At 47.3% G+C, this 22,038-nt stretch overlaps 10 protein-coding genes and 2 non-coding genes across 14 annotated transcripts; 5 read left to right on the plus strand and 7 right to left on the minus strand.

Annotated features, from left to right (window-relative positions):
- Positions 1-121: 121 nt before the first annotated feature.
- On the plus strand, positions 122-2,528 carry LOC122620881 (GRIP and coiled-coil domain-containing protein 1). Its single transcript, XM_043798553.1, has 3 exons — positions 122-330; positions 384-2,208; positions 2,270-2,528. The coding sequence occupies exons 1-3, from the start codon at positions 249-251 to the stop codon at positions 2,448-2,450; spliced, it is 2,088 nt and encodes a 695-aa protein (XP_043654488.1). The 5' UTR covers positions 122-248; the 3' UTR covers positions 2,451-2,528.
- LOC122620883 (protein arginine methyltransferase NDUFAF7 homolog, mitochondrial) lies at positions 2,467-3,926 on the minus strand. Its single transcript, XM_043798554.1, has 2 exons — positions 3,562-3,926; positions 2,467-3,509 (listed from the first exon to the last, which is right to left on the minus strand). Exons 1-2 carry the CDS (start codon positions 3,883-3,885, stop codon positions 2,520-2,522), a joined length of 1,314 nt encoding a protein of 437 aa, XP_043654489.1. The 5' UTR covers positions 3,886-3,926; the 3' UTR covers positions 2,467-2,519.
- Positions 3,927-4,212: 286 nt separating this feature from the next.
- LOC122620884 (antigen 5 like allergen Cul n 1) lies at positions 4,213-5,212 on the minus strand. Its single transcript, XM_043798555.1, has 2 exons — positions 5,055-5,212; positions 4,213-4,995 (listed from the first exon to the last, which is right to left on the minus strand). Exons 1-2 carry the CDS (start codon positions 5,166-5,168, stop codon positions 4,321-4,323), a joined length of 789 nt encoding a protein of 262 aa, XP_043654490.1. The 5' UTR covers positions 5,169-5,212; the 3' UTR covers positions 4,213-4,320.
- Positions 5,213-5,765: 553 nt separating this feature from the next.
- Positions 5,766-8,847, minus strand: LOC122618764 (60S ribosomal protein L3). Of its 2 annotated transcripts, XM_043795299.1 has the most exons (6): positions 8,757-8,846; positions 8,328-8,520; positions 7,967-8,135; positions 7,173-7,308; positions 6,451-6,840; positions 5,766-6,220 (listed from the first exon to the last, which is right to left on the minus strand). In XM_043795299.1, the coding sequence occupies exons 1-6, from the start codon at positions 8,757-8,759 to the stop codon at positions 5,861-5,863; spliced, it is 1,251 nt and encodes a 416-aa protein (XP_043651234.1). In that variant the 5' UTR covers positions 8,760-8,846; the 3' UTR covers positions 5,766-5,860. The 2 variants fall into 2 exon arrangements, with proteins under 2 accessions (XP_043651234.1, XP_043651235.1); XM_043795300.1 differs by lacking the exons at positions 5,766-6,220; positions 6,451-6,840; positions 7,173-7,308 and adding an exon at positions 7,406-7,610 and having other exon boundaries at positions 8,757-8,847.
- Positions 7,777-7,855, minus strand: LOC122622734. Its single transcript, XR_006326333.1, has one exon. It is a non-coding gene; the product is annotated as a small nucleolar RNA U83 (small nucleolar RNA).
- On the minus strand, positions 8,202-8,279 carry LOC122622733. Its single transcript, XR_006326332.1, has one exon. It is a non-coding gene; the product is annotated as a small nucleolar RNA U43 (small nucleolar RNA).
- Positions 8,848-10,492: 1,645 nt separating the features above from the next.
- LOC122620657 (J domain-containing protein CG6693) lies at positions 10,493-11,903 on the plus strand. Its single transcript, XM_043798235.1, has one exon. The coding sequence runs from the start codon at positions 10,768-10,770 to the stop codon at positions 11,665-11,667; it is 900 nt and encodes a 299-aa protein (XP_043654170.1). The 5' UTR covers positions 10,493-10,767; the 3' UTR covers positions 11,668-11,903.
- Positions 11,904-12,145: 242 nt separating this feature from the next.
- On the plus strand, positions 12,146-14,289 carry LOC122622695 (zinc finger protein 184). 2 transcript variants are annotated; one of them, XM_043801346.1, is made up of 5 exons: positions 12,146-12,416; positions 12,475-12,848; positions 12,909-13,684; positions 13,749-14,084; positions 14,149-14,289. In XM_043801346.1, the coding sequence occupies exons 1-5, from the start codon at positions 12,185-12,187 to the stop codon at positions 14,267-14,269; spliced, it is 1,839 nt and encodes a 612-aa protein (XP_043657281.1). In that variant the 5' UTR covers positions 12,146-12,184; the 3' UTR covers positions 14,270-14,289. The 2 variants fall into 2 exon arrangements, with proteins under 2 accessions (XP_043657281.1, XP_043657282.1); XM_043801347.1 differs by lacking the exon at positions 14,149-14,289 and having other exon boundaries at positions 12,909-13,691; positions 13,749-13,876.
- A 10-nt stretch (positions 14,290-14,299) lies between these two features.
- LOC122622696 (protein krueppel) lies at positions 14,300-15,686 on the minus strand. The gene is made up of 4 exons (XM_043801348.1): positions 15,469-15,686; positions 14,624-15,408; positions 14,498-14,569; positions 14,300-14,441 (listed from the first exon to the last, which is right to left on the minus strand). The coding sequence occupies exons 1-4, from the start codon at positions 15,583-15,585 to the stop codon at positions 14,306-14,308; spliced, it is 1,110 nt and encodes a 369-aa protein (XP_043657283.1). The 5' UTR covers positions 15,586-15,686; the 3' UTR covers positions 14,300-14,305.
- A 196-nt stretch (positions 15,687-15,882) lies between these two features.
- On the plus strand, positions 15,883-16,808 carry LOC122622697 (40S ribosomal protein S25). Its single transcript, XM_043801349.1, has 3 exons — positions 15,883-15,971; positions 16,263-16,539; positions 16,603-16,808. The coding sequence occupies exons 1-3, from the start codon at positions 15,969-15,971 to the stop codon at positions 16,674-16,676; spliced, it is 354 nt and encodes a 117-aa protein (XP_043657284.1). The 5' UTR covers positions 15,883-15,968; the 3' UTR covers positions 16,677-16,808.
- A 902-nt stretch (positions 16,809-17,710) lies between these two features.
- Positions 17,711-19,982, plus strand: LOC122620314 (zinc transporter 7). Its single transcript, XM_043797721.1, has 4 exons — positions 17,711-18,067; positions 18,130-18,327; positions 18,399-18,818; positions 18,914-19,982. The coding sequence occupies exons 2-4, from the start codon at positions 18,147-18,149 to the stop codon at positions 19,411-19,413; spliced, it is 1,101 nt and encodes a 366-aa protein (XP_043653656.1). The 5' UTR covers positions 17,711-18,067; positions 18,130-18,146; the 3' UTR covers positions 19,414-19,982.
- A 998-nt stretch (positions 19,983-20,980) lies between these two features.
- On the minus strand, positions 20,981-22,031 carry LOC122619899 (translationally-controlled tumor protein homolog). The gene has a single exon (XM_043797107.1). It carries the CDS (start codon positions 21,898-21,900, stop codon positions 21,382-21,384), a length of 519 nt encoding a protein of 172 aa, XP_043653042.1. The 5' UTR covers positions 21,901-22,031; the 3' UTR covers positions 20,981-21,381.
- Positions 22,032-22,038: the final 7 nt, after the last annotated feature.

Here is a 22,038-nt window from a genome sequence, read left to right on the forward strand (position 1 = left end):
TTAATTTGTTGTATAATTGGTAATTAATTATTAATTAATGATGGGAAAACCTTAATATAAAAAAAACATTTTGAATCAGAATACTGGCGATATTTAGGTGCTGAGCAAACACCACAAGTTGGCAGGCCGGCGTGCCAGCTGCTGAAATTTGTTAATTGAAAAAGAAATGCAAAAATGCCACGGGAGAGAAATAAATTGAATTACTAAGCCAACTAAAAGTAAATAGACTAATTCCCACTCGTGGCGAAATGGATAGACGACAGAGGGAGCTGGAGGAGCTGGTGTCCAGCCAGAAGGAGCAACTGGGCCGCTATGAAAAGCGACTGAAAGGTGAGCAATGCATGAATTTCCATTGCAATCGGATTAATGAATCCAATTTGCAGACGTGGTCACTGCCTACAAGGGTCTGTTGAAGGAGAAGGAGGCATTGGAGACGAGTCTGGCGGCGCATGCGGAGGCCACGGCAGTGGGCGAGTCCGGATCGCCAGCTAGGCAGGTGGAGTCCCAAAACACCAGCACAGACTCTGGGGATGGAGCAGCCGATGGTGCTGTAGCAGGTCCTCCTGCTCCACCGGCCGAGGGCCAACTACAGACCCAAATTATCACCCTGATGAACTCGCTGGCCACTCTTTCTGCTGAGAAATCCCGCATGGAGGCTTCGTTTCAGGCTGATAAAAAGCAATTGCGCAGCCAAATCGCCCAAAAGGAGCAGAGCATTCAGGAGCTTCATGTGCGCTCCAAAGAGCAGGCAGCGCGGGCCAAAGGGGACGTGGATGAGGTCAAGGCCAAGTGGATTGTGGAGCGACAGGAGCGCGAAAAGGAGACCAACAACCAAATGCTCATGATCCGCGAACTGCAGAAGCTTTATGCGGACGAGCGCCATCTGAAGGACAACATCGAGATGCAGCTAAACAACTTTAAGACCCAGTTCGCCAGCAACGAGGCTGAAAACAGCAGACTGCGCGAACTGCAATCCCAGCTGAAGGAGGCTCGCTCCCAGCTGAAACAGTTCCAGACCAAGGCAGAGCACTCGGCAGCAGCATCAGCGAGTGCGGACAGCGCTGCTCTGCTTCAGCAAGTGCGCCTCGAGATGCAGCAACTGAAGGAGCAGCATGCAGTGGCCATTCGTCAGGAACAGCGACGCGTCCTGCGGGCAGAGGAACAGAGTCGCAGACAGGCGGCGCTGCACGAGGATCGCGTGGCCAGTCTGGAGGCACGCCTAGCAGAGCTCAGCACCACGGTCGGCAGCTACGATCGCCTGCGTCAGCAAGATCAGGACAGCATCCATGATTTGAAGCACCAGCTGCAGGATCTGGAGCAGGCACACGTGCGTCCTACAACCAATTTAAGGGCGCTGAATGAAGACGTGGACGTAGCCACTCTGGTTGACGAGATGGTGCGCTTGAAGAAACTGCTCACGAATGCCAATGCCCGTTCTGCCAATCCTCTGGATCTCGGCGAGATTCTATCACTTAGCGGCCAAACAGCAACACGAGTCGAAAGTCACGCACACTGCGAACAGCAGCTGCAGGGAGTGCAACAAATGCTAGAGGCATCCAAGCAGCAGCGACAATTACTCGAACAGAAGGTGCAGCTGCAGCACTCGCACATCCAAACGCTGCAGGAGAAGGTGCAGGTGCTCAATCGCAACATCGACGAAGCGGAAGTCGAACTAAAGCAGCAGGGCGAAAAGCTGCGCTTGGCATTGAAGAACGAGCGAACCAAGTGGCAGGAAGCCAAGGCTGAACTGGAGAACGAGACGCGCTGCAAGCTAAACGAGCTGGAACAGCTCTTGCAGAAGCAGCGCCAGCGGTCACTGCAGCTTCTTGATGAGAAGGAGCAGGAGATCAAGACACTGCAGACCTCCTTCGAGGTCTTTCATTCGGCCAGTGGTGTGGGCAGCACACTGGCCACACCCACACTGGAAGCAGGTGCAGACTCCTTCCACTACTCCTCCGACACCGACAGCGTGGAGGGCGAGCAGCGGGAAAGGAAGCTGAAGGTGCGCTCCAAGAAAATGTCCATGGGTGAGAACTGTCACATGCTGCACTACGCCAACGAGTTGGCGCGCAAGGACATCGAAATCACCACGCTGCGGAAAGCCAAGTACGCCGCTGAGTCGACCCTGCGAAAGGCGATTCAGGACAAGGTTACATCTCAGCAGGAAATGCACGAGAAGATCGAGTGCCTGGAGGAGCAGGTGGACAGGTGTGTCGTTGTCATTCAGCTAACTTAAAAAGTCATGCCATAATCTCTTCTCCCATTTCAGACTCGAACGTTGCAAGACGCGCGAAGGTGCCAATCTGGAGTACCTGAAGAACGTTATTATCAGCTACATTGTTACCCGAGACGCGGACGGCAAGCGTCACATGCTGAACGCCATCTCGGCGGTACTGCAGTTCACCACCGCAGAGATGCAGGCGATCAACGCATCATTTCAGAAAAAATAACATTCGTATTTTGTTTAACAATCATGTGCAACATATTTAAGTCCCTAAAATCAAAACCTAAATTTCTAACTAACTGAATCCGACGACGGGATATTTGTCTAGGTGGGGAGCCAGCACGCCGGGAAACATGGCCAGGAACTTAAAGCGACTGCCCATCTGCGCCGGATCCGTGAGCATCTCGTAGCCAGAGCGAATAATCTCCTGGTTTTCGGGCAGCGCATGTGCCAACAGCTGCTCCAGTCGAGCCTCTCCCTGCATTCGCTGCAGGAACAGTCCCTGCTCCACGGGACCGCAGCAATGGACATTTCCGCGCGTCTCAGCGATGTGCCGCACCAGCTTGAAGTCCACATCGGCCGTAAGATCAGCACTGCCCGGCTCCAGCAGCGGATCGTGTAGCTTGTGCTGCTTGAAGGCCCGGAAAGTATCCGTTTTCTCGCCAAAGTGTCCGTAGTCCATGATTAGAGCGATGCCGCCATCCCGTTCAATGCGCTCGGCGAGCAGTCCCACCTGACGTTCCGTTTCCAGGGAGTGCTCCAAACAGGATCGTGTCTCGCCGGGCATTGGTCGGTAAAGACTTGAAACGGGCGTTTGGCTGCGTGAGAGCACATACCGAAAGCCAGCGTCTTGTGCGCCATCAGAGGATGCCACATCGATAAGCACTTCCTGCCACTTGCCATCCACCAGTTGCAGCTTGTGCACTGGCAGGGCATCGAAGAACTCGTGGGCGAGCACTAGGGAGAATCCCTGAGGAACATCCTCTAGCCGGCGGTGCCAGAATGCCTTCGTTCCGGTGCCCGTTGTGCCCTCCTGGTAATGGGGCAGCTGCGCGTCCTCCGGCAGAGTTTGGTGGGAGTAGCAAAAGCGCTGTGCCTGTGCCTTACTCAGAAACGGACTAACCTCCACCATGTGCATCGAGAACTCGGCGTCCTGCTTGAACTTGGTGAGCACCTTCAGCACATCCCTGGCCAGAGTGCCGCGACCTGGACCGAGTTCCACTAACTGAAAGGGCGACGGACTGCCCATCTTGCGCCACTCGCTCACCAGCCAGATCCCCACGAGCTGTGGTAAGGGGACACGATCAGCAGGAGTTGGTTTGTGTGTTTTTTCTCACCTCTCCGAAGATCTGTGATATTTCCGGCGAGGTTATGAAGTCGCCCTCCCGTCCGAACACATCCCGGTTCATGTAGTAGCCAGCTTGAGGATTGGTCAGCACTTCGCGCATGTACTCGGCCACAGGAATGGGTCCGGTGGCCAGAATCTTCGCCCGCAGCTGTTTGGCCAGGCTGCCATGTCCGCTCTCCGCTTTGGAGGACTCCTCCGGCTGCTCCTTGGGCGGCTCCACCTTTGGAACACTAGTGGCACCCAGATTCGGACGACGGACGGACTTGTAGCTATACCAGCGCCTGCTGCCGATCCTAAAAGCTTCGCGTAACATTTTGGGCCGGCGAAAAAGATGGGACAAAAATAAATGCAATGTGCGTTGATTGGATGGTGACGACAGGTTACCCTGCATTTAACTTTAAACGATTATAAAAAGAGCAAAGTTATTTATTAAAAGTTGTTTATGAAAAGGGTGTGTTATAAAATAAAACCTAAAATATAAATATAGTTTGATTAATTTCCAGAACTAGAAGTTGTTTTTTCTTGAATTCATCAATAAATAGGTATACTCTATACACAGCTACAGGGTATAGCAATGTGCACTAAGGGGGCTGCCCACTTGCTGGCCAAACAGCTGTTTGGATATCACAAAACCGTTACGTACATGCAAACTTAAATATTTCAAATTTATTCTTTCAGCACACTTAAAATTAAAGGGTATAATTAATCAAGTTCCGTCGTCTGTCATCAATCCAAGCCCGTTTCATGCCTAATACACCTGGGCGTTCTCAACGACCTTCTCGTTGTCGTAGATCTCCTTGGCGTAGCACAGATTGGGATAGTCATAGGCGGCTCCATAACGATTCTTGCACCCGGTGGTGGACTTCTCTCCCGGAGTGTAGACAGGCTGACCCACAATGTTGGAGGTGGCGAAGTTGCAGGTGAGCACGAAGTGGTTGTAAAAGTCCCGGGAGAAGCGCACGGCGGCACATCCCACGTGGGTGTTCTTCTCGGCCACCGCGATGGTGAACTTGCTCACAGCCTTGTTGGGAAGCTCCTCCGGGAAGCTGGCGAGGATCTCGGGCGAGGCATTCGAGCGTTCAGCAAACCAGTTCTCGATCTGCTCCTTTATGATTTCCGCATCGGTGTACTCCGTCTCGGCTCCACTGTACTGGAAAATGGCGTTGTTCTGGCCGGCGTAGGCGAATCTCTCGGTGCTGCGACACTTATCTGGCAGCGATTCACAGGTCTTCACGTTGAGCAGGGCCAGGTGGGAGAGCTCCTCGCACCAGGACATCTTGGCCATGCGAATCGCCTTGGGCAAGCCTTCTATTTTGCCCCCAGCCACGTTGTTGCGCAGCTCGTTGAAGAGGGTCAGGATCAGTTTGTGATGCGGCTCAATCTTCACCTCCCGCACGTCCTTGGGGCAGTTTTCACTGAAGTTCTGGGCGAAGAAGGGTGAGCACCAACAGGAACAGGATTTGGGTACCTAGCACTACTTACTCCCTTATTGTTGCAGGCAATGTGCTTGTCCAGGCAGGTGGGCAGAGCACAGTAGTCCGCTGCAAGGCTCAATCCCAGCAGGGAACTCAGGAGAATCAGAGACTTGATGGCCATTTTCAGCGCTGGTTGTGGACTGAGGCTTAGCTAACCAGAGTACTCTATTTATAGGACACCTATGAGTAGGCTTTACCTCGTAACTGGAACGGAATTGCAGCCAAGTATTGTTACAGCTGCATTTCCAAGAATGTCTGGTCAGGAAAGTACCCGATCCATGCTCAGGTGTCATATAAAAGCGGAGCCAAAGACTTCGGACTCTCAGTTGCCAAGAGGCAGTAAGATTGCAGCCACTAATGCTCCCCTATGCTAGCCTGATTTTCCGGAGGCCACCCAAATATTCTAGCATCACGTGGATATGAGTGGCGACTTCTAATCCCATATGTTAGGCAAAGCATTTGCAGATATACTGCTAAAAAAGTTTAGAAACCATTACATTGTGGGTACTTTTTTTATTGTGGATAAACTATTTACTAGTGTCCTAGGTTTCTATAATAAATAACAATTAAACCTACAAGTATGTACATATTTTAAACTAATGCAGAAGTCGTGAACCAGTCTACATTATTGGATTGTAGAATCAATCGTCAGTGAATGGTAGTAAATACCATAATTGGCAGTCTTTCCCCATTAGACTCAATTCAAAAGATTTATGAGTTAGCTTAGCCAAAATCTTTTTATTGATCGCCGCCCTACCACAGCAGTTGGCGGTAGAAGCGAGCAGACAATTAAACGTTGACACGACATTTTGTTTAAGCGGTGGTAGTGGTGGCGGCGGCAGCAGCAGCGGTGGTAGCGGCGGCCTCCTCCTTGAGACGATCCTTCTTGAGCGGACCCATGAAGGCCAGCTTGTCGGCAGGGGTCTGGAAGCGACCGTGACCCATCTTGGACGAGGTGTCGATGAACTTGAGCTTGATCTGCTCCAGGGCAGAGCGCTTGGTGTGCTTCAGCAGGGACTTGCGCAGAGTGATGATGCGCTTCTTGGAGCCGATGCAGCAGCCCTTGATCATGACGAAGTCGTTGTTGACCTCACCGTAGTGGGGGAAGCCTCCCATGGGGGTGATGCTCTTGTCAGTCAGATCGTACTCGGTGGAGGCGTTGTTCTTGATGACCTGCAAGCGATACATTTTGCATTAGATTACTGTAGTCTTGGATAAGGGGACTCAAGATTCAATCGTATGTAGCTGAGATCTGTTATCAGTCCTATCATTATAAATATCATGGTTTTTCAAGCTTTTTTTGTTTCGATGTCGATATTATTTTTAAGGTTTTTATCATCAGAGCAACAGATTTCTACAGCCAGATTTAAGTCCAAGTGTAAAGGATGGGTACTAGTGCTTACCTTGCCGTCCTTGGTGTGGATGCCAGCACCGATGCGGTAGATCTTCTTGTTGATCTCGGTACGGTGGTGGTAACCCTTCTGACCAGCACGTGCCACGGTGGTGGACACACGCGACGGATGCCAGGCTCCAATACAAGCCACCTTGCGCAGACCCTTGTGCGTCTTGCGGGGCAGCTTCTTGGTGTGCCAACGCGAGGTGACACCCTTGAAACCCTTACCCTTGGTCACGCCGACACAGTCGATCATCTCATCCTGGCCGAACACGTTGCTGACCTGGATGGGCTTCTCCAAATGCTCGCGAGCCCACTTGACCTTGTCCTCGATGGAGCCACCGTTCAGCTGGATCTCCATGACATGGGCCTTCTTTTGGCGCTGCTTGATCAAGCGGATCTGAAAGCGAATAGAGAGTAGGACTCCAGTTAGTTTCATTCACACTGAGGCTTTGAAAATTGGGACTGTACGTGATATGGTTTAACCGCGCTATCATCGCCTAAACGGCTCCGCACCGTTACTGGAATATATCAAGTCCCGCCACCCGAGGGGCAGTTTGCTCTGCGACGTTGCATCCCTAAACCGTGCATCGAAAATCACGGCGCGAATGCTTTTTAGGCCAGGCGCACCAAAGGCACCGAGCCCGAGGACCCAGCACCAGTGGCGCAACAAGGCCAAGGACGTCGGAATGGAATACAATAGAATAGGAAACAAAGAGAATTGATATTTACCTGCGAGTGGGCAATCACACGGATCACCTTGCAGTAACGCAGCATCTTGCGGAAGTCATTCTCGATGCTCTTCTTGCCGAGATCATCGGTCCACTTCTTGCTGGCCTTGGTGAAGGCCTTCTTCTTGCTCTTGTACCTGATGGACGATGGTCAAGTTGGAGACGCAGTGGTCAGAAACGAGCGTAATGTAGCAATCCATTGGGGTGTCGCAACAACTCCAACTTCTTAGCCGCGCTGTTCATGTGGGGCGAGATAGAACAGGAAGTGCACCTCATCGCAAACTAATGGCGAGCGGAGATGCGGTCTTCCTTGTCGTGCTCACTCGTCAGGCAATTTCAATTAACCAGGGGCTGCTTGGGCCCCATGATCAAAGAGAACCTGACAGCTCACACAACGTTCAGCGATTTGAAAAGCTCTCTCAGCAAGCTGATCGAAGAACTTTATGATTTTGTTTTACATTTAATAGGGAGTTATTTAGAGGAGGGAAGCACTCTTCAACGGAAGTTCACACACACAAAATAGCGCACTAATCAGCGTTGTTCACAAGTGAAACACTGACAAGATAATTAATAGTGTTGCAGCAAACAAATTGTTTTCTAAGAGGCCGATCAGAAGGAAGGCAGCAGATGCTCGAAGGTTTCAACAATAATTTGCTCATTCAGATACCATTTTTTCATCATCCAGACTCGAGTAGAAAACAAGGGACCTCCATTTTGTGTGTGTGTACACCCGGTGCAAACAAAATGGCGACAAGAGTCAGGGAGTAGGAAGACCACGTGGTCCTCGATACATACCAGTTCTTGTAGAAGCGACGACGGCACTCCTCGGACAGATGCTGGGCCCAAACGTTGACCAGGGCACGCAGACCGAAGGGAGTCTCGATGTAGCCCACAGCACCGACCACAATCATGGGTGGGGTCTCCAGAACGGTGACGGCCTCGACCACCTCCTTCTTGTTGATCTCTGCAAGAGAAAGAAGCCTTTAATAACGTGTCATGGTGTTCCCTAAAGGCAATGTATTGAATGGGCTTAGTCAGTCCGCCCTAGTTGAGATAATCACGGTTAATCAGTTGTGTTCTAACCATAAATCTTCTAGTAACTCATCATGGAAAGGAGTTAGATTTTGAGAGTTGTTGGGAGATTGTGGGTACTTACTGGAACCAGGACGATCGGCCTCGCGCACAATGTGCGTCATGCCGGCCTTGTAGCCGATGAAGCAGGTCAGATGGACTGGCTTGCTGGCGTCATCCTTGGGGAAGGCCTTAACCTTGCCGCGATGGCGCGCTGAGCGCTTCTTGGGGTAGAAGGCCATGGAACCATGGCGAGGTGCCGAGAACTTACGATGAGACTGTAAAATGAATAGAGAAAATCCATCAGCACACTCCGTTTCTTCACTTTGAGGTTAGGTGAACACGTGGATGTTGCAAGTGCAAATTGTGCACAAAATTATCTCGTTGCTTGTTTTAGTTGCATTAAGTCTTTTCAATCACTAATATTTTGCAACTTATCAATTATTTTTACTTATTTATCCAACTTTACTGTTCACTTGTAATATATCTAATTAAATTTAATCGCAGTGCTTACCATGTCTGTTCTCTTCAGACGATGTAAAACGGAAAAGAAACGATTCCGACTTCCTCCTCCTTATATAGCCTACAATGTGCCCAGTTATGGATTTACTGAAAATTACGACTCTGGTATATTTTTCGTGGTAAGTTTAAGGTCACTCTTGGTTGCACGGTCACACCGGCATATAGTCATAATTCCGCCGCCATAATTTCGCGCAGTACAATTTGTTTCCTATATTGATTCGAAATTCGAGTATCAGCCAAATGTCAGAGTCGGAAATAATCCAACAGAATCCATGTAATGTGTACTTGGTCAGGGCAAAATCAGTTTTGTTGCGACCTTGCAACCATCTAAACGTCTGCAATCAGTGTTGGGATTGCATATTACAGAAAGCATTTATACATAAAAAATTGCATTGCAATTGTTGTCATAATTCGTAAAAAAAAAAATGCGATTATTTTTGTTTAATTAATAAATATAAATAAATTAATAAATACACAAAATGTTGATTATTTTGATCTTTTTTTGTGCTTATTCTTATGTTTCATAAATTAATTCAGTATCTTATATTAGGTGAGCTAATTTAGAACCGACATTAAATTGAAAATGAGAATTATTTTTTAAACGATATAAGTTCGCGCGATCTTATGGCGCTTAAGGGCGACATAATGTCGCCGGCGGCGTTCACACCGCATCCCACGCAGTGGGATAACAGTGGCCCTATTCTTACCACTTATGTTTTGTAGTAACACACACATATTCACAATGACAGAGGATCTATTAAGCCTGAAGAGGCTTAAAATTACAAAACAGGAACCACCACTTTAGCGGAAATCCACAGATAATGGGTTTAACCCCGGTCACTTTTAGCAAGGACATAAACCGCCTAATGTCATGCAGCCCTGAAATGTAAAATTTAACATTTTTGTCATTTTCAAAACTTTGTTTATGATATTACAAAAGAAAGATTACAGATCCAAAAACGATACTTAAGTTAATTATCTGTCAGGGGTTTTGTGGCAGCAAAAGCTACCATTTTCGGAACCCGAAAATGATTGAGTTTGCGGACCTTTTACGATATCAAATGCGGGCCGAATCCTATATCATTCGCGATACCCTTGTAAAATTATTTACGGGACATATTTGGTATCTTTTGCGATACTTTTATAATATTATTTTCGGGACGTATTTGGTATCTCTTGCGATACTTTTATAATATTATTTACGGGACGTATTTGGTATCATTTGCAATACTTTTATAATATTGAAATACTAAAAAAAACTTTAAAAATTTATTACAGAACAGTTTTTATTTTCTTATTCGCTGGAAACAAGTCAAAATTTTTGTCTCGTACCGCCAGTTTTAGTGTCCGTTAGCGAGACATTTGCGACATTTATAGTTTTCGTCCGTTCTAGCGTCCGTTTTCGGGTCATGTTTCGATAATTAGGCAAACGTCTTGCGATAATTCCGCTATTTGCCCGCCCAGTGTCCGTTACCAATATTTTTTCTGACTTTTTTTGAGGGACGCCGCAGTTTTGATTTTTGTCCGTTTTAGCGTCCGTTTTTGAGCATTCACGGAACCAAGTGCGGAAACTCCGATTCTAAGTCCGTATTTAATATCTTTTCGCGGAAATTTTTCTATCCGCATTACGTCCGCTCTTTGTCTGCTGGTTTGCATTGAGTTACTTATCACAAAAAATTATTTATCACACAGGTTATGAGATACTCTCAGAAATCATTAAAGGTCAAAACACAATTCAATGAGTCAACGAAAGTAAATCATTATATCCATAATTTGAAAGAAAACTATCTAGATAAAAGTAAATAATAACTAAATTGCAGCAAAGTAAATCAAAATCAATGTCATAAGAGAAATATAAACATAGCGAAGACTTGCGCCATTGAATTTGGAATTTTCGGTTACTCCACGCACGGCCACACTGGCGCGGCGTTTTGGCGCATTTTGTGGTGTGGTAGTGTTTGTGCGAAAAATAAAAATACAAAATAGGAAATACGAAATTCGCTATGTCGACGCTTGAGCTGTGCGAAAAGTACTTTGGGACGCGTGATGTGTACAAGCTGATGGACCTGGCCAAGGGCGCCGGCGAGAAGGAGGTGAAGAAGGCGTACCACAAGCTCTCGCTGCTCGTTCATCCAGATCGAGTGCCGGATGAGCAGAAGGCGGAGTCCACCGAGAAGTTCAAGGTGCTATCGAAGCTCTACCAGGTGCTCACCGACGCCCAGAAGCGGGCGCTGTACGACGAGCAGGGTGTGATCGACGACGACGATGAGAGCGAGTCCAAGCTGTCGTCGTGGCTGGAGCTGTGGAGCAAAATCTTCAAGCCCATCACCGAGGAGGATATCAACAACTATGAGAAGGAGTATGTGGAATCGGAGCTGGAGCGCACCGACCTGAAGAAGGCGTATCTGGGCGGCAAGGGTTGCATCAACTATCTGATGAATCATGTGCCATTCATGAAGGTGGAGGACGAGCCGCGCATTCAGAAGATCGTGCAGGAGATGATTGCCAGCGGTGAAGTGCCCGAGTACAAGATCTTCACTGAGGAGCCGGCTGCCAAGCGCAAGAAGCGCCACCAGAAGTACGCGCGCGAATTTAAGGAAGCTAAGGTCATCAAGGAGCGTTTAAAGCGCCGCCAGAAGGAGAAGGACGACCAGGATCTGGCCGACAACGGTGGCGATTTGCAGCAAATGATCCTAGCGCGACGCAATCAGCGCGAGTCAAACTTTGGCTCCCTGATGGACCGCCTGATGGAGAAGTACGGCAACGAGGACGACTCTGACACGGTTGACTTTAGCGCCTTCGAGAAGAAGAAAAAGAAGTCCAAGAAGCCCGCCGCCAAGCAGGAGCCCAAACAGAAGCTTAATGGAGTCAAGACTGGCCGGGTGGAGAAGGGAAAAAACTAGTGCCAGTCCTCCTCCTTCACTCCTCATTGTACTCCTCTTAATATATATATCACGTAGTTTAGACTTAGTTACTCATATGTATTTATCCATGTACGTATACTTATATTTTCGTTAGATTCATACTAGATGGGAATAGAAATGCGTAATTTTAATCACCATTATGTTACTCCAGTACCCAAAAGTTTCTGCATAATAAACATAAGTTTTTCAGTCCCTTGGTTCGCAAGAAAATCAAATCACATATTAGTGTTTCCAATTTAAAAAAGTACATTTGTTCTAAATTACATCTATTAATGGAATAAATAATGAAATACTTTTCGTGTGGGTCAAATGAAGCGCATTCTTCATAAAATTATAAAATAAATGTAGTTTTCAGCATTTTGTAATTTCAAATATTTGCCTGATTTTGTGACGTCACCAATGCAACCACCTCGATTTGTGGGCATCGTGGCAGTGCCACACTTGGTCACACTATCAGATTATTTAATATAAACATTGCGCACTTTATTCTAAAAATATGCGATGTGCGGTGCCCCAATGCCGAAACTCCTCTGACTGCCGATCCAAAAGGAATGCGGGTCACCAGCAGCGCTTGGGCTTCTTCCGCTTCCCCAAGTGCCCGGATGCATTCAAAGCTTGGCTCGCATTCTGCGGCCATACGGAGGAGTCCTTGAAGTCCAAGAATCCCTGCATTTGTAGCGAGCATTTCAATGATGAGGACATCGAGGGATCCCTAAAATTTGAAATGGGTGAGTTCCATACGTGAACCCACATAGATGATTAACTAAAGCCTTGTCCTTCACTCAGGATTGGCCAAAAAGCGCACTTTGCGACCAGGTGCAGTTCCCTGCATAAACAAAAGCCAGGAAAGCAGATCGGAAAGAGCCCACAAAGAGAGGACACAGCGACGCAGGAACCAGGAACTAGTGGCTGAGCTGCTGGCGGAGGAGGATGCCAAATCAATCCCCCCAGTGGCTGCCTCATTTGAGCACGATAATGTGTATATATCGGAAACTGTTGAAATGGAATTGGATCCACTTTCTGGCGCGGAAAAGCTGGAAGAGCTCCAAAAGTGTCGCACATGCTACAGGGACTTCGCCGCGGACTCCACGGCCAAGGATCTCTTTGACCCGGCCAACAGTGTCCTGCTCTTCCACATTGAAGTCATAAGCGGTGTCTGGGTTGGTTAAGTCTACATTTTATAGATCAAAACAACATTTAATATTCCAACTGTCCTGTAGATCAGTCACAAACCAGACGAGCCGCGCTTCATGTGCCCTGCCTGTAAATTAGCCCTGGATCAGGCCATCGATTTCCGGGAGATGTGCATCAGCACCGAGCTCAAGATCAACCAAGCCAAACCTTTAACTGATGAGCTGCAGCTAGAGGCTCAAAATGAGGATTCAATATCATCAGAGCACGACTTGGTATCTGATTCGGAGTACACCAATGTGGATGAGATTGAAGATGCAGGTGAAGAGCACGTTGAAGTTGAAGCTGTAACAGATGACCAATCAAGTCCAGAGCCAGTCGTCGAATCCGCTGCACCCGCCGCTCAGGATCCACTTAGTGTGGCCCTGGGTAACAAGATCTTCAAGGAGCTGATAGATCAATACACAGGGCAAGAAAGAGCAAAGCTCAAGAAGGCAACACCAATTGCGAGGAAACCCAGAGCTAGGGAACAGGCAGCTTGTGAGCAGAAACCAAAACGCAGTGCCAACCCAAAGACCAAAGAAGAGAGGAATCTCATACGGCGTGCCCAGTTACGGGCTAAACCGCCGAACTTTGTGTGCGATCAGTGCGGCCAGGCCTTCCGCATGTCCCACAATCTGCGGATCCACATGCTCCGACACAGTCGCACCAAGAACTACCAGTGCAGCGAGTGTCCGAAGACGTTCTACGATGCCTACATGCGCAACATGCACATTCGCATCCGCCACCGTGGCGAAACTCCCTTCGGCTGTGGTTTCTGCAGCGAAACATTCGCCTATGCCGGGGCTCGCCAAAAGCACGAGAGGTGAGTGGTAAATATCCAAATGACATGCATAAACTTTCCCTGTACTTATTGGTATCCATTACAGTGAGGTGCACAATGCGGCACCCCGTCTCATTGTGAAGCGAATCAATCCGAAGCCTATGCCTAAGCCTCGAGAAGATGTACGCTATCAATGCAAGCTGTGTCACAAGCATTACGCCTCAAAGTACGCACTGGGCTGGCATATCAAATCGCACACCGATGCGAACGCCTTCAAGTGCCAGCGGTGCAGCAAGAGCTACTCAGATCCCAACAAGCTCAAGCGCCACGAGATGACCCACGAGAAGAGGCCGCTGCAGTGCGACGTCTGCTTGAAGGGATTCTATCAGCGCACGCGGCTGCGGGAGCACGAGCTCATTCACACCGGCGAACGTCCTTATTGGTGAGTTATGAAGCTATTCGTGAACTGGTTAGGTAATCATATAATTCCTTGTTCATTCTTGCAGGTGTGAGGTCTGCAATGTGCACTTTCGCTACAAGTATAACATGAAAAGCCATGCAAACAGCAAAATGCATCAGGATAATGCTCGCAAAATGGGATTAGGACAAATTGTTAAAACCGAATGAAACGAGTGCCTTTTTTTCAATTTTCACTTAGTTCATTTATGAATTTATGGCGGATGGATGCACTGAGTTGGATTTTCTTTTCTTTCTGCGTTCATTTTCGATGTGACTCGAGGAGTTGATGTGCTGCGTAAAGTTGCCTGCGCGCAGGAACCAGAGATCGCACACCTCGCAGCTAAGGAGAAAAGGGAAATTAGATAGAGAAATACGCATTAGCCACGGGAAACTCACTGAAAAGTGCGCTCGCCCTTCTTGATGATCTCCCACTTGGACTGCGGTGCTCGTCCTTTCTTGCAGGCCTCCCTGTAAACCGGAAACATTTATATTTCGTGGCTTAGACAGTTGTGAATGACCCACCTTTCATGTCTCACGCGAGAGCTGTTCGTGCTGTACTCCAGGCCGCAGAAGGTGCAGGCGTAGGGACCCTCCGTGTGCTTCAGCTGGTGGCGCCGCAGCAGGTGGAGGGTGTAGCACTTCTGATGGCACTGGTCGCACTCGAAGGGCTTGGTGCCCGTGTGCCGTAGCAGATGGACATGGAGATTGCTAGTGTCTTTGAATTGCCTGCCGCAGTGCTCGCAGATGCAATGCTTGGCACTGGGTCCATTTCGGTCCACAATGCGCTTTGGCTGCTTATCATCGATGACTTTCACATGGATAAGCTTACGGCCCATGCGCATTGTGTGCTTCTTGGATTTGATTTTGGCCGAGTTCTTGATTCTTCGCTGTGCTGGCTCGTTGGTGGTGGAGGTGGTGCTGGGCGCCACTTCAGTCTGTGCCTCTCCATAGTCCTCTGGCAGGGGTAGGAAGTCTTCACCCGGTGCATTCTCATAGCTTAGACTTTGTTCAAGCTGATTTTCGGGATACGACAGCTGCGGGTCCTCGTCCATTTGCAACTGGGTGGGTTCTATTTTGATTTCACTGGTTGCCATCAGCTCGTCAATGCCCAGTGGATCCGGAGCAGCTGCCTGCTGAACGGGAAGTTGCTCCATGGCTGCGGGAGCCTCGCCGAGATTCATTCTCCTCCGCCTCCTGGCGAAGTACTTTTCGATCTTTGCACATCGCCGCCGGAACTTTTGCACCTGCTTGAGCAGCACCTGGCAGTCCGAGCATATGTGATTGGGCAAATCCTGGGCATTCTGCAGCTGCAAGATGGTAAACAAATTCTTGTTGGAAACGGAATCTGAGTGTAATCTTTCGCTTACCCAGCAGTTTGTTATGGAGCGGACGCACTGCAGCAGCTTCCTGCCCTCGGGCGAGAAGATCTGAAGGCACTGTTCGGCCACGACGGTCTGGCCGCAGGTGCGGCAGAACTCTTTCATTTTATGGAATTGATTTGCCAATTATTTAAATTTATTTGTTTGACATGCATGAGAGTGTGACCGTTGGTCAGAATGACAAATGTCACATGACAAACGCAGCGGTCACACTTTATTTACAAATGTTGCGATAGTCAAAACAATTTCTTTATTCCATGGGTAACGATTTAAAGAATACTCATTTTGAAAAGAAAATAATATAAATTAACCTTAAATGCTAAACTAAAGAATATCAATACCTATTATGTACGAAATGAATTACAAAAAGTGTTTAGTATTTTTACACACTTCATAACTAACTATCGATAGACAGGCGAGCAACCCCATACGATGGATGGTAACTCTGGCCGTTTCCGCCCTCCATCTTTCTGCATTGACTTTTCACGATGGTGAGTTCGCTGCTACCAAATTCTGCGAAAATAATAGTTTTTTACTGTGAAAGTGGCCCGCAAATGGAGGCAAAACATGACTGAAGTGCCGCCTCAGGGCTGGGCCATGAAAACACCACCCACCGCAAGGGGGAAATTGTGAAAATCCGGTCGAAAAACAAAAGCATGCCTTTAACCTCGAAAGCGGCCAACTCCAGGTGCTGCTCCGGTGGTCAATGGAGTTTACTTATTTACATATGACCGATTCAAGTGCCAGCAAATAACACAAGCCTTCTCTTTTCAACATTTTAGCCGCCTAAGAAGGACGCAAAGTCGTCGGCCAAGCAGCCGCAAAAGACACAGAAGAAGAAGGAGGGATCCGGCGGCGGCAAGGCCAAGAAGAAGAAGTGGTCCAAGGGAAAAGTCAGGGACAAGCTGAACAACCAGGTGCTGTTCGACAAGGCCACCTACGAGAAGCTGTACAAGGAAGTGCCCGCCTACAAGCTGATCACCCCATCGGTGGTCTCCGAGCGTCTGAAGATCCGCGGCTCCCTGGCCAAGCGTGCTCTCATCGAGCTGCGCGAGAAGGGTACGTTTGCTGGCTGCACTTCACCACATCACAAATCCTAATTTACAACTCCTCCACTTTCAGGTCTGATCAAGCAGGTTGTGCAGCATCATTCCCAGGTCATCTACACACGTGCCACCAAGGGTGATGAGGCGTAAATGTTTTACCTTTTGCCCATCTCGCATCGCTGTAGTCGCGGTCGCCTTACAATAGAACTCTGTATCGATAGCACTACGATGCCGCTGTGTGTGAAACGTTGAATAAACTTGCTTTCTTATTGATGTAAGGGACATTTGCGTGATGTTTAATTGATGTTAAGATACCCCTTTATCGGGAGGTAGGTGTATCACAGCTGTGAGCTGTGGTCTGAAGGAGTAGACCGAGTTTTCCGGCTGGGAATGTATAATGTTAACCGTGATAATCATTGCAGTGCAAAGCAGTCTATTATTCTCGCGAATTGAACGGCAACCGTAAGCTATATTTTGATATCAGAATAAAGATAATTCTTATAATAGCGATATTTATGCATTGCAATATGAACTTCTATGAGTGTGCAAATGTCTTCAATATCTTGTAAGAATCTATTCAATGAGTAATAATTTTCAAAACCGCTGTACAAATTTGTTTATCAGCTGAATTAGCACTTTAAATGGTTATCTTCTTCATACTAATAAAAAGAGCATGGATTATTAACTTTAGCTCACTTTTAACAGCAAGAATTTGGTTATTTTTAATAAGTAAATGTATTTATATTTGTTTATAAAAAAAAAATCCCGAATTCCCAATAAGAATTAGTACTCGTCTTCTTCTTTCCCTCAAAGCCATTCACCCCTTCCGTTTTCACGTGACAGTAAGCACTCATGTGCATCTTCTTAATTTAATGTTCGGTTGGCTATCTGTATTCAACGAAAATCAATTCAAATAAATGGTTAGCCGTTATACGTAAATAAATATGAAACAAGCTTTGTTTACTTTAACAAATGATTACAATGTCGTATAATAACTCACAAAAGTTCGCATTAAATCAAACATCTTTGGAATTAGTATACGTGGGCCTTATATTCGAAACATTTTTTAAATGAAATACCAAAATATGTAAACAAATGTAACTATGCTATTAAAAACCGACCAGTAAAATGAATACCCAGCAAACTTCCAGGAGGGAGCTTACTGTGCCCGCTTGCCATTCACAACGAAGCAGTGCGTGCGCTCGGACGAAATGTTTACGTGGTTACCCTTATTTTGATGACAACACGGCAGATTGGTTTGGTGCTGGCAAAGACGGGAGTTCGGTTCTGGTATCTGGTAGCCAGTAAAAATGAATTAAGCTGTAGCTAAATCGCAGATCGACGAGCCCGCGCCGCACAACTGTGCACACAACACGACGACGACGACGTCGAGCAGGAAGCGTTTGGGTTGTGAGGTAATTTCGGAATCAAAGAAAAGAGACCTGCCGCCGCTGATAAAGATTCTCGCGAAACCCTGCCAGAAGCGGAGTGGGAATCACTGAATCAGCTGGAGCTCGGCTATAGCCACCCGATAATACCACGTATGCAAACAAATTGTGTTATCTTAGGAGCTTGAATCTCAATGTAGTTTTTTTTCTCACAGTTCCATAAACCGGCAAGATGATACCGCTTTCGCACAAGGACCGGAGCAGCTTGGGCTACCGGATCCGGGAGAAGCTCAACAGTTGGAAGCGACTCATCTTCTCCGACCGCAACTCCCGGAATCTGTTCCTCTTTCTGCTGCTTAATCTGAGCTTTGCCTTCGTGGAGCTCTTTTACGGCATTGTGACGAACAGTTTGGGTGCGTGCTTGGCCACTAATGGCTTTTTATCTTATCCGCAGTTTATAACCTACTTGATGGTTAATCCGCAGGCCTGATCTCCGACTCATTCCACATGTTCTTCGACTGCACTGGCCTCTTGGCGGGATTGGCCGCCTCGGTTATCACCAAGTGGAAGGCCAACGACAAGTTTTCCTACGGCTATGTGCGCGCCGAAGTTCTGGCCGGCTTTGTGAATAGCCTGTTCCTGCTTTTCATAGCCTTTTTCATTTTGTCAGAGGGCGTGGAGCGACTTATCGAGCCGCCGGAGGTCAAGCACGAGCGGCTGTTTGTGGTCTCCGTGCTGGGACTGCTGGTGAACCTGGTGGGCATCTATGCCTTCAATCACGGTGGACATGGACACTCGCACGGTGGTCACGGACACTCCCACGGTGGTGGCCATGGGCACGGGCACTCGCACAGCCACAATGACGCCAACAATCACAATCACCAAGCCATCACATTGGACAATGGTAACAGCAGTAGTAAAATACATCTTATTATATTGATTACGCAAATTTCGGATAACAATATTCTAAAAACTACTTGCAAATCCGTCCATTTCTAGGCCATGGACATTCACACGATCACGACAGCCATGGACACTCCCATGGGGACATGTCGGGCAGCAACTCGCAGATCATGCGCGGCGTTTTCCTGCACATCCTGGCCGATACTTTGGGATCGGTGGGCGTGATTATATCGGCGGTGCTGATGCACATGTTCGGCTGGATGATTGCGGACCCCATCTGCTCTATCTTCATTGCCCTGCTGATAGCGCTCAGTGTGCTGAGTCTGATCAAGGAGTCGATCATGATTCTGATGCAGCGACAGCCATCAGACTTGGACCGCTCACTGCCGCAATGCTACCAGAAGGTCACCGGCTTGGCTGGCGTCTATGCTGTGCAGGAGCCGCACTTCTGGACCCTCTGCTCCGATGTCTATGTGGGTGCCCTCAAGCTGGAGGTGTCCAAGAACGTCGATCCCAAGTACGTGGTGACGCACACGCGAATGATCTTCGAGGCGGTGGGCGTTAAGCAGATCTACATACAGTTGGATTATGTTTGATCCCGATGGAATCGAGCCACCGGTGTCCTTGTACAATGATCTGTATAGTTATCAGCGCGTGTTGTATGTTTGTGTGCAGTCCTCAAACATTATGAAATTTTAGTATACTGCAGCGCCACAATACCCTCCATCACTTTTGATAGTCCCCTCCAAGAGCTAAGTAAAACAAAATGTTTGATTTTCAGTTGTACTAGTAGTTTTCCGAATTTTGTTAACTTATTAACGTTCTGTATTTGTTGAAATGCGATCGGCATTCCATTCCAATTCTATACATACTGAAAGCATGGCATAACATACATATGCGATAGTCGATATCGAGGAGCATTAGTGTAATTGTAAGCTAAGCGAAAGAAATTGTGCAAAGGTAAATATAAATATTTAAAGATTTTTTAAAATTCAAAATGAACAAAACCAGAAAATAGCAACTAATTCTGACTGACATTTCCATACACATTCCGCCGTGCGGTGGAAGTGCATTAAGTGAATCGTTTTTGCCACAGTTTGAAGCATCAAAATTATGAACGAAATAAAATTTAATTTGTTATTAGCATTTTTATACGTAAACCGAACTGAAAGGAGTTTTAATTCCGGTTGGGTGGGTATTTGATATTCGTTATTTGTTGGGTTCAAACGAATAACCACTTTCTACTTAATCAATGGTAATTAATTTGATTAGATTAACCTATTTTAATTATGTACAAAGGCTTCCCAGTTAAAATAATCTCAGTTTACTCTTTGTTTTTATAAATCTTTATACGTTAACACACCGAAACTTTAACACACAAGACTTTGTATAGCTCATTGTTCTATTCATAAAAACTTTTGTGAAAACAATACTCTATTTTAATACCTTGAAAAGAATGGAAAGGTAGCTACATATATTGAAAACATTTAAATTCATCAATGTTTGTATGAACTAAAAAAAGCTGAGAAAAAAAATTTTTGCTAGTTGACCTAAAAATATGTAATTCGTATTTTCGCTAGGTTGTAATATAATAAAATATTATTCTTAAGAATTTGCTTTAAAAAATTGATTAGAGCTCAGACAATATTCCATGTTCGTCATAGCAAGTGCCCACTGTGCGCATCTCTCACGCTACGAACGGCAACAGGTCGACACGTTTCGCTGGAATGGAAATAGCACCTGGGGCGCAGCACCCCGCCCCGTAAGCAGATAAAGACGTACGTATTGCCCGACCTGGAATTAGATTATAGAATCCCAATTTTCAGCGAGAGCGGCGCATTTCGCTAGCGTTGTTGAGGTTATGGCGAAGTCAACGTGAGAAACTGGGGCAAGTCGAACTGCAACGTGCAGAAAATCGTGTGCCATTGCGCATGACCTCCAAAATGTCCGTGGGTGTGTTGGTATTGGTGCGGGGCATGTCTACATCACTGTCAAAGGTCAATAACTCCGTGACTGCCCCAAAAAGTAGCAACAACAGCACAAAACTAACTGAAGTCTGTGACTCAGACGGCGGTGGCGCCCTCTCGCTCCCACTCACGCCACCATATGGCGGCGTCTACCTACGCATAACTGTAAATTTGGAAAGAAGTACAGACATGCGGATTTACAGTTGTTTTGTATAGGTGTTCCGTTTAATTTCAGTACTGGTGTTCCCATTTTCGGTCATAGTTCTTTTTTTGATTTCTTAGCGAAAATGCATACTAATTTGTAGGTGTTGCTATCAAAATATTATTTTAATTACAATAGTTGGCGCAATTCAATTGTTTAGCTCGCTGTGATTAAACAATAAACATACATTAAGTCGAATTTATGAGTGCTCCGGCCGAAAGAAATCAAAACTAAAATCGCACAGATTGAGGGACAGGCATTTTTGTCAGCGTTTTAACATAAATTTAAGACTTTCAAAATTGTAACTAAGCATCTGATAAATATATGTGTAGAAGGTATGCATGAGTATAGGTTCCGTTTGGGGTAGAATGCTTCTGGGTCGGATAGGGATCCATCTAGCATTTCTCCTCATCGAGACCGTGCTTGAAGAACATGAGCACGGGAACGCTGTCGCCGTTGATTTCGCGGTATTCCACCAGGGCCACCATGCCGTCGCAGTCCATGGATTCGCCGGTGAAGAACTGCAGCTCCTTGAAGCGGCCGAGGATGTCCTTCATGGCCTTGTTCATGTTGGTCTTGAAGACGTCGATCTGGTCGGGCGACTTCTCCTCCAGTTTGGCCAGCACCTTCTTCATGTAGTCCTTCAGGTAGAGGGTGTACGACTTCTTGTCGCCGAAGGCGAAGCACTCCTGCAGTCGGTGGTTAAGCACAACATCCACGCCCGACTCCGAGGTGATGTCGGTACCCTCGTCGGCCTCCTCGGCGGAGGCATTGGCGCCCTCCAGCCTGATATCGTCACCTTGGCGGGTGATCAGCTTGCCGTACACCTCGTAGATCACTTCGTCCACCAGCTTCATCTTGTAGGTGTCGGCGAACATCTCGTCTCCGGTGATGATATCCTTGTAGATCTTCATGGTGATTGGGTTGTCGGGTATCGGAAGATGGCGTCTAAATCGCTGGCGAAAATGCAACTACAACTGCACCGGACCGGGAACACTGCGAAACGACCTGCCACGCGCTCACTCGAACAGCAAAAAGAATGAGCGAGAAAA

The sequence above is a fragment of the Drosophila teissieri genome, chromosome 3R, assembly GCF_016746235.2.
Source record: "Drosophila teissieri strain GT53w chromosome 3R, Prin_Dtei_1.1, whole genome shotgun sequence".
In the NCBI taxonomy this organism is placed as follows: Eukaryota; Metazoa; Arthropoda; class Insecta; order Diptera; family Drosophilidae; genus Drosophila; species Drosophila teissieri.

Coding starts and splice junctions, on each gene's coding strand:
- LOC122622695 (XM_043801346.1), top strand. CDS start 12,185: ATGCGATGTGCGGTGCCCCAATGCCGAAACTCCTCTGACTGCCGATCC. Junction 12,849..12,908: donor AAGTCATAAGCGGTGTCTGG/GTTGGTTAAGTC, acceptor ACTGTCCTGTAG/ATCAGTCACAAACCAGACGA. Junction 13,685..13,748: donor GCTCGCCAAAAGCACGAGAG/GTGAGTGGTAAA, acceptor TATCCATTACAG/TGAGGTGCACAATGCGGCAC.
- LOC122619899 (XM_043797107.1), bottom strand. CDS start 21,900: ATGAAGATCTACAAGGATATCATCACCGGAGACGAGATGTTCGCCGAC.
- LOC122620883 (XM_043798554.1), bottom strand. CDS start 3,885: ATGTTACGCGAAGCTTTTAGGATCGGCAGCAGGCGCTGGTATAGCTAC. Junction 3,510..3,561: donor TATCACAGATCTTCGGAGAG/GTGAGAAAAAAC, acceptor CCCTTACCACAG/CTCGTGGGGATCTGGCTGGT.
- LOC122618764 (XM_043795299.1), bottom strand. Junction 8,136..8,327: donor GGCCGATCGTCCTGGTTCCA/GTAAGTACCCAC, acceptor TTTCTCTTGCAG/AGATCAACAAGAAGGAGGTG. Junction 7,309..7,966: donor CGTCGCTTCTACAAGAACTG/GTATGTATCGAG, acceptor ATCGTCCATCAG/GTACAAGAGCAAGAAGAAGG.
- LOC122620881 (XM_043798553.1), top strand. CDS start 249: ATGGATAGACGACAGAGGGAGCTGGAGGAGCTGGTGTCCAGCCAGAAG. Junction 331..383: donor CTATGAAAAGCGACTGAAAG/GTGAGCAATGCA, acceptor TCCAATTTGCAG/ACGTGGTCACTGCCTACAAG. Junction 2,209..2,269: donor CTGGAGGAGCAGGTGGACAG/GTGTGTCGTTGT, acceptor CTCCCATTTCAG/ACTCGAACGTTGCAAGACGC.
- LOC122620884 (XM_043798555.1), bottom strand. CDS start 5,168: ATGGCCATCAAGTCTCTGATTCTCCTGAGTTCCCTGCTGGGATTGAGC. Junction 4,996..5,054: donor TTGCCTGCAACAATAAGGGA/GTAAGTAGTGCT, acceptor TTCTTCGCCCAG/AACTTCAGTGAAAACTGCCC.
- LOC122622697 (XM_043801349.1), top strand. Junction 16,540..16,602: donor CATCGAGCTGCGCGAGAAGG/GTACGTTTGCTG, acceptor CTCCACTTTCAG/GTCTGATCAAGCAGGTTGTG.
- LOC122622696 (XM_043801348.1), bottom strand. CDS start 15,585: ATGAAAGAGTTCTGCCGCACCTGCGGCCAGACCGTCGTGGCCGAACAG. Junction 15,409..15,468: donor GCTCCATAACAAACTGCTGG/GTAAGCGAAAGA, acceptor ACCATCTTGCAG/CTGCAGAATGCCCAGGATTT. Junction 14,570..14,623: donor TCTCGCGTGAGACATGAAAG/GTGGGTCATTCA, acceptor TCCGGTTTACAG/GGAGGCCTGCAAGAAAGGAC.
- LOC122620657 (XM_043798235.1), top strand. CDS start 10,768: ATGTCGACGCTTGAGCTGTGCGAAAAGTACTTTGGGACGCGTGATGTG.
- LOC122620314 (XM_043797721.1), top strand. CDS start 18,147: ATGATACCGCTTTCGCACAAGGACCGGAGCAGCTTGGGCTACCGGATC. Junction 18,328..18,398: donor CATTGTGACGAACAGTTTGG/GTGCGTGCTTGG, acceptor GTTAATCCGCAG/GCCTGATCTCCGACTCATTC. Junction 18,819..18,913: donor AGCCATCACATTGGACAATG/GTAACAGCAGTA, acceptor GTCCATTTCTAG/GCCATGGACATTCACACGAT.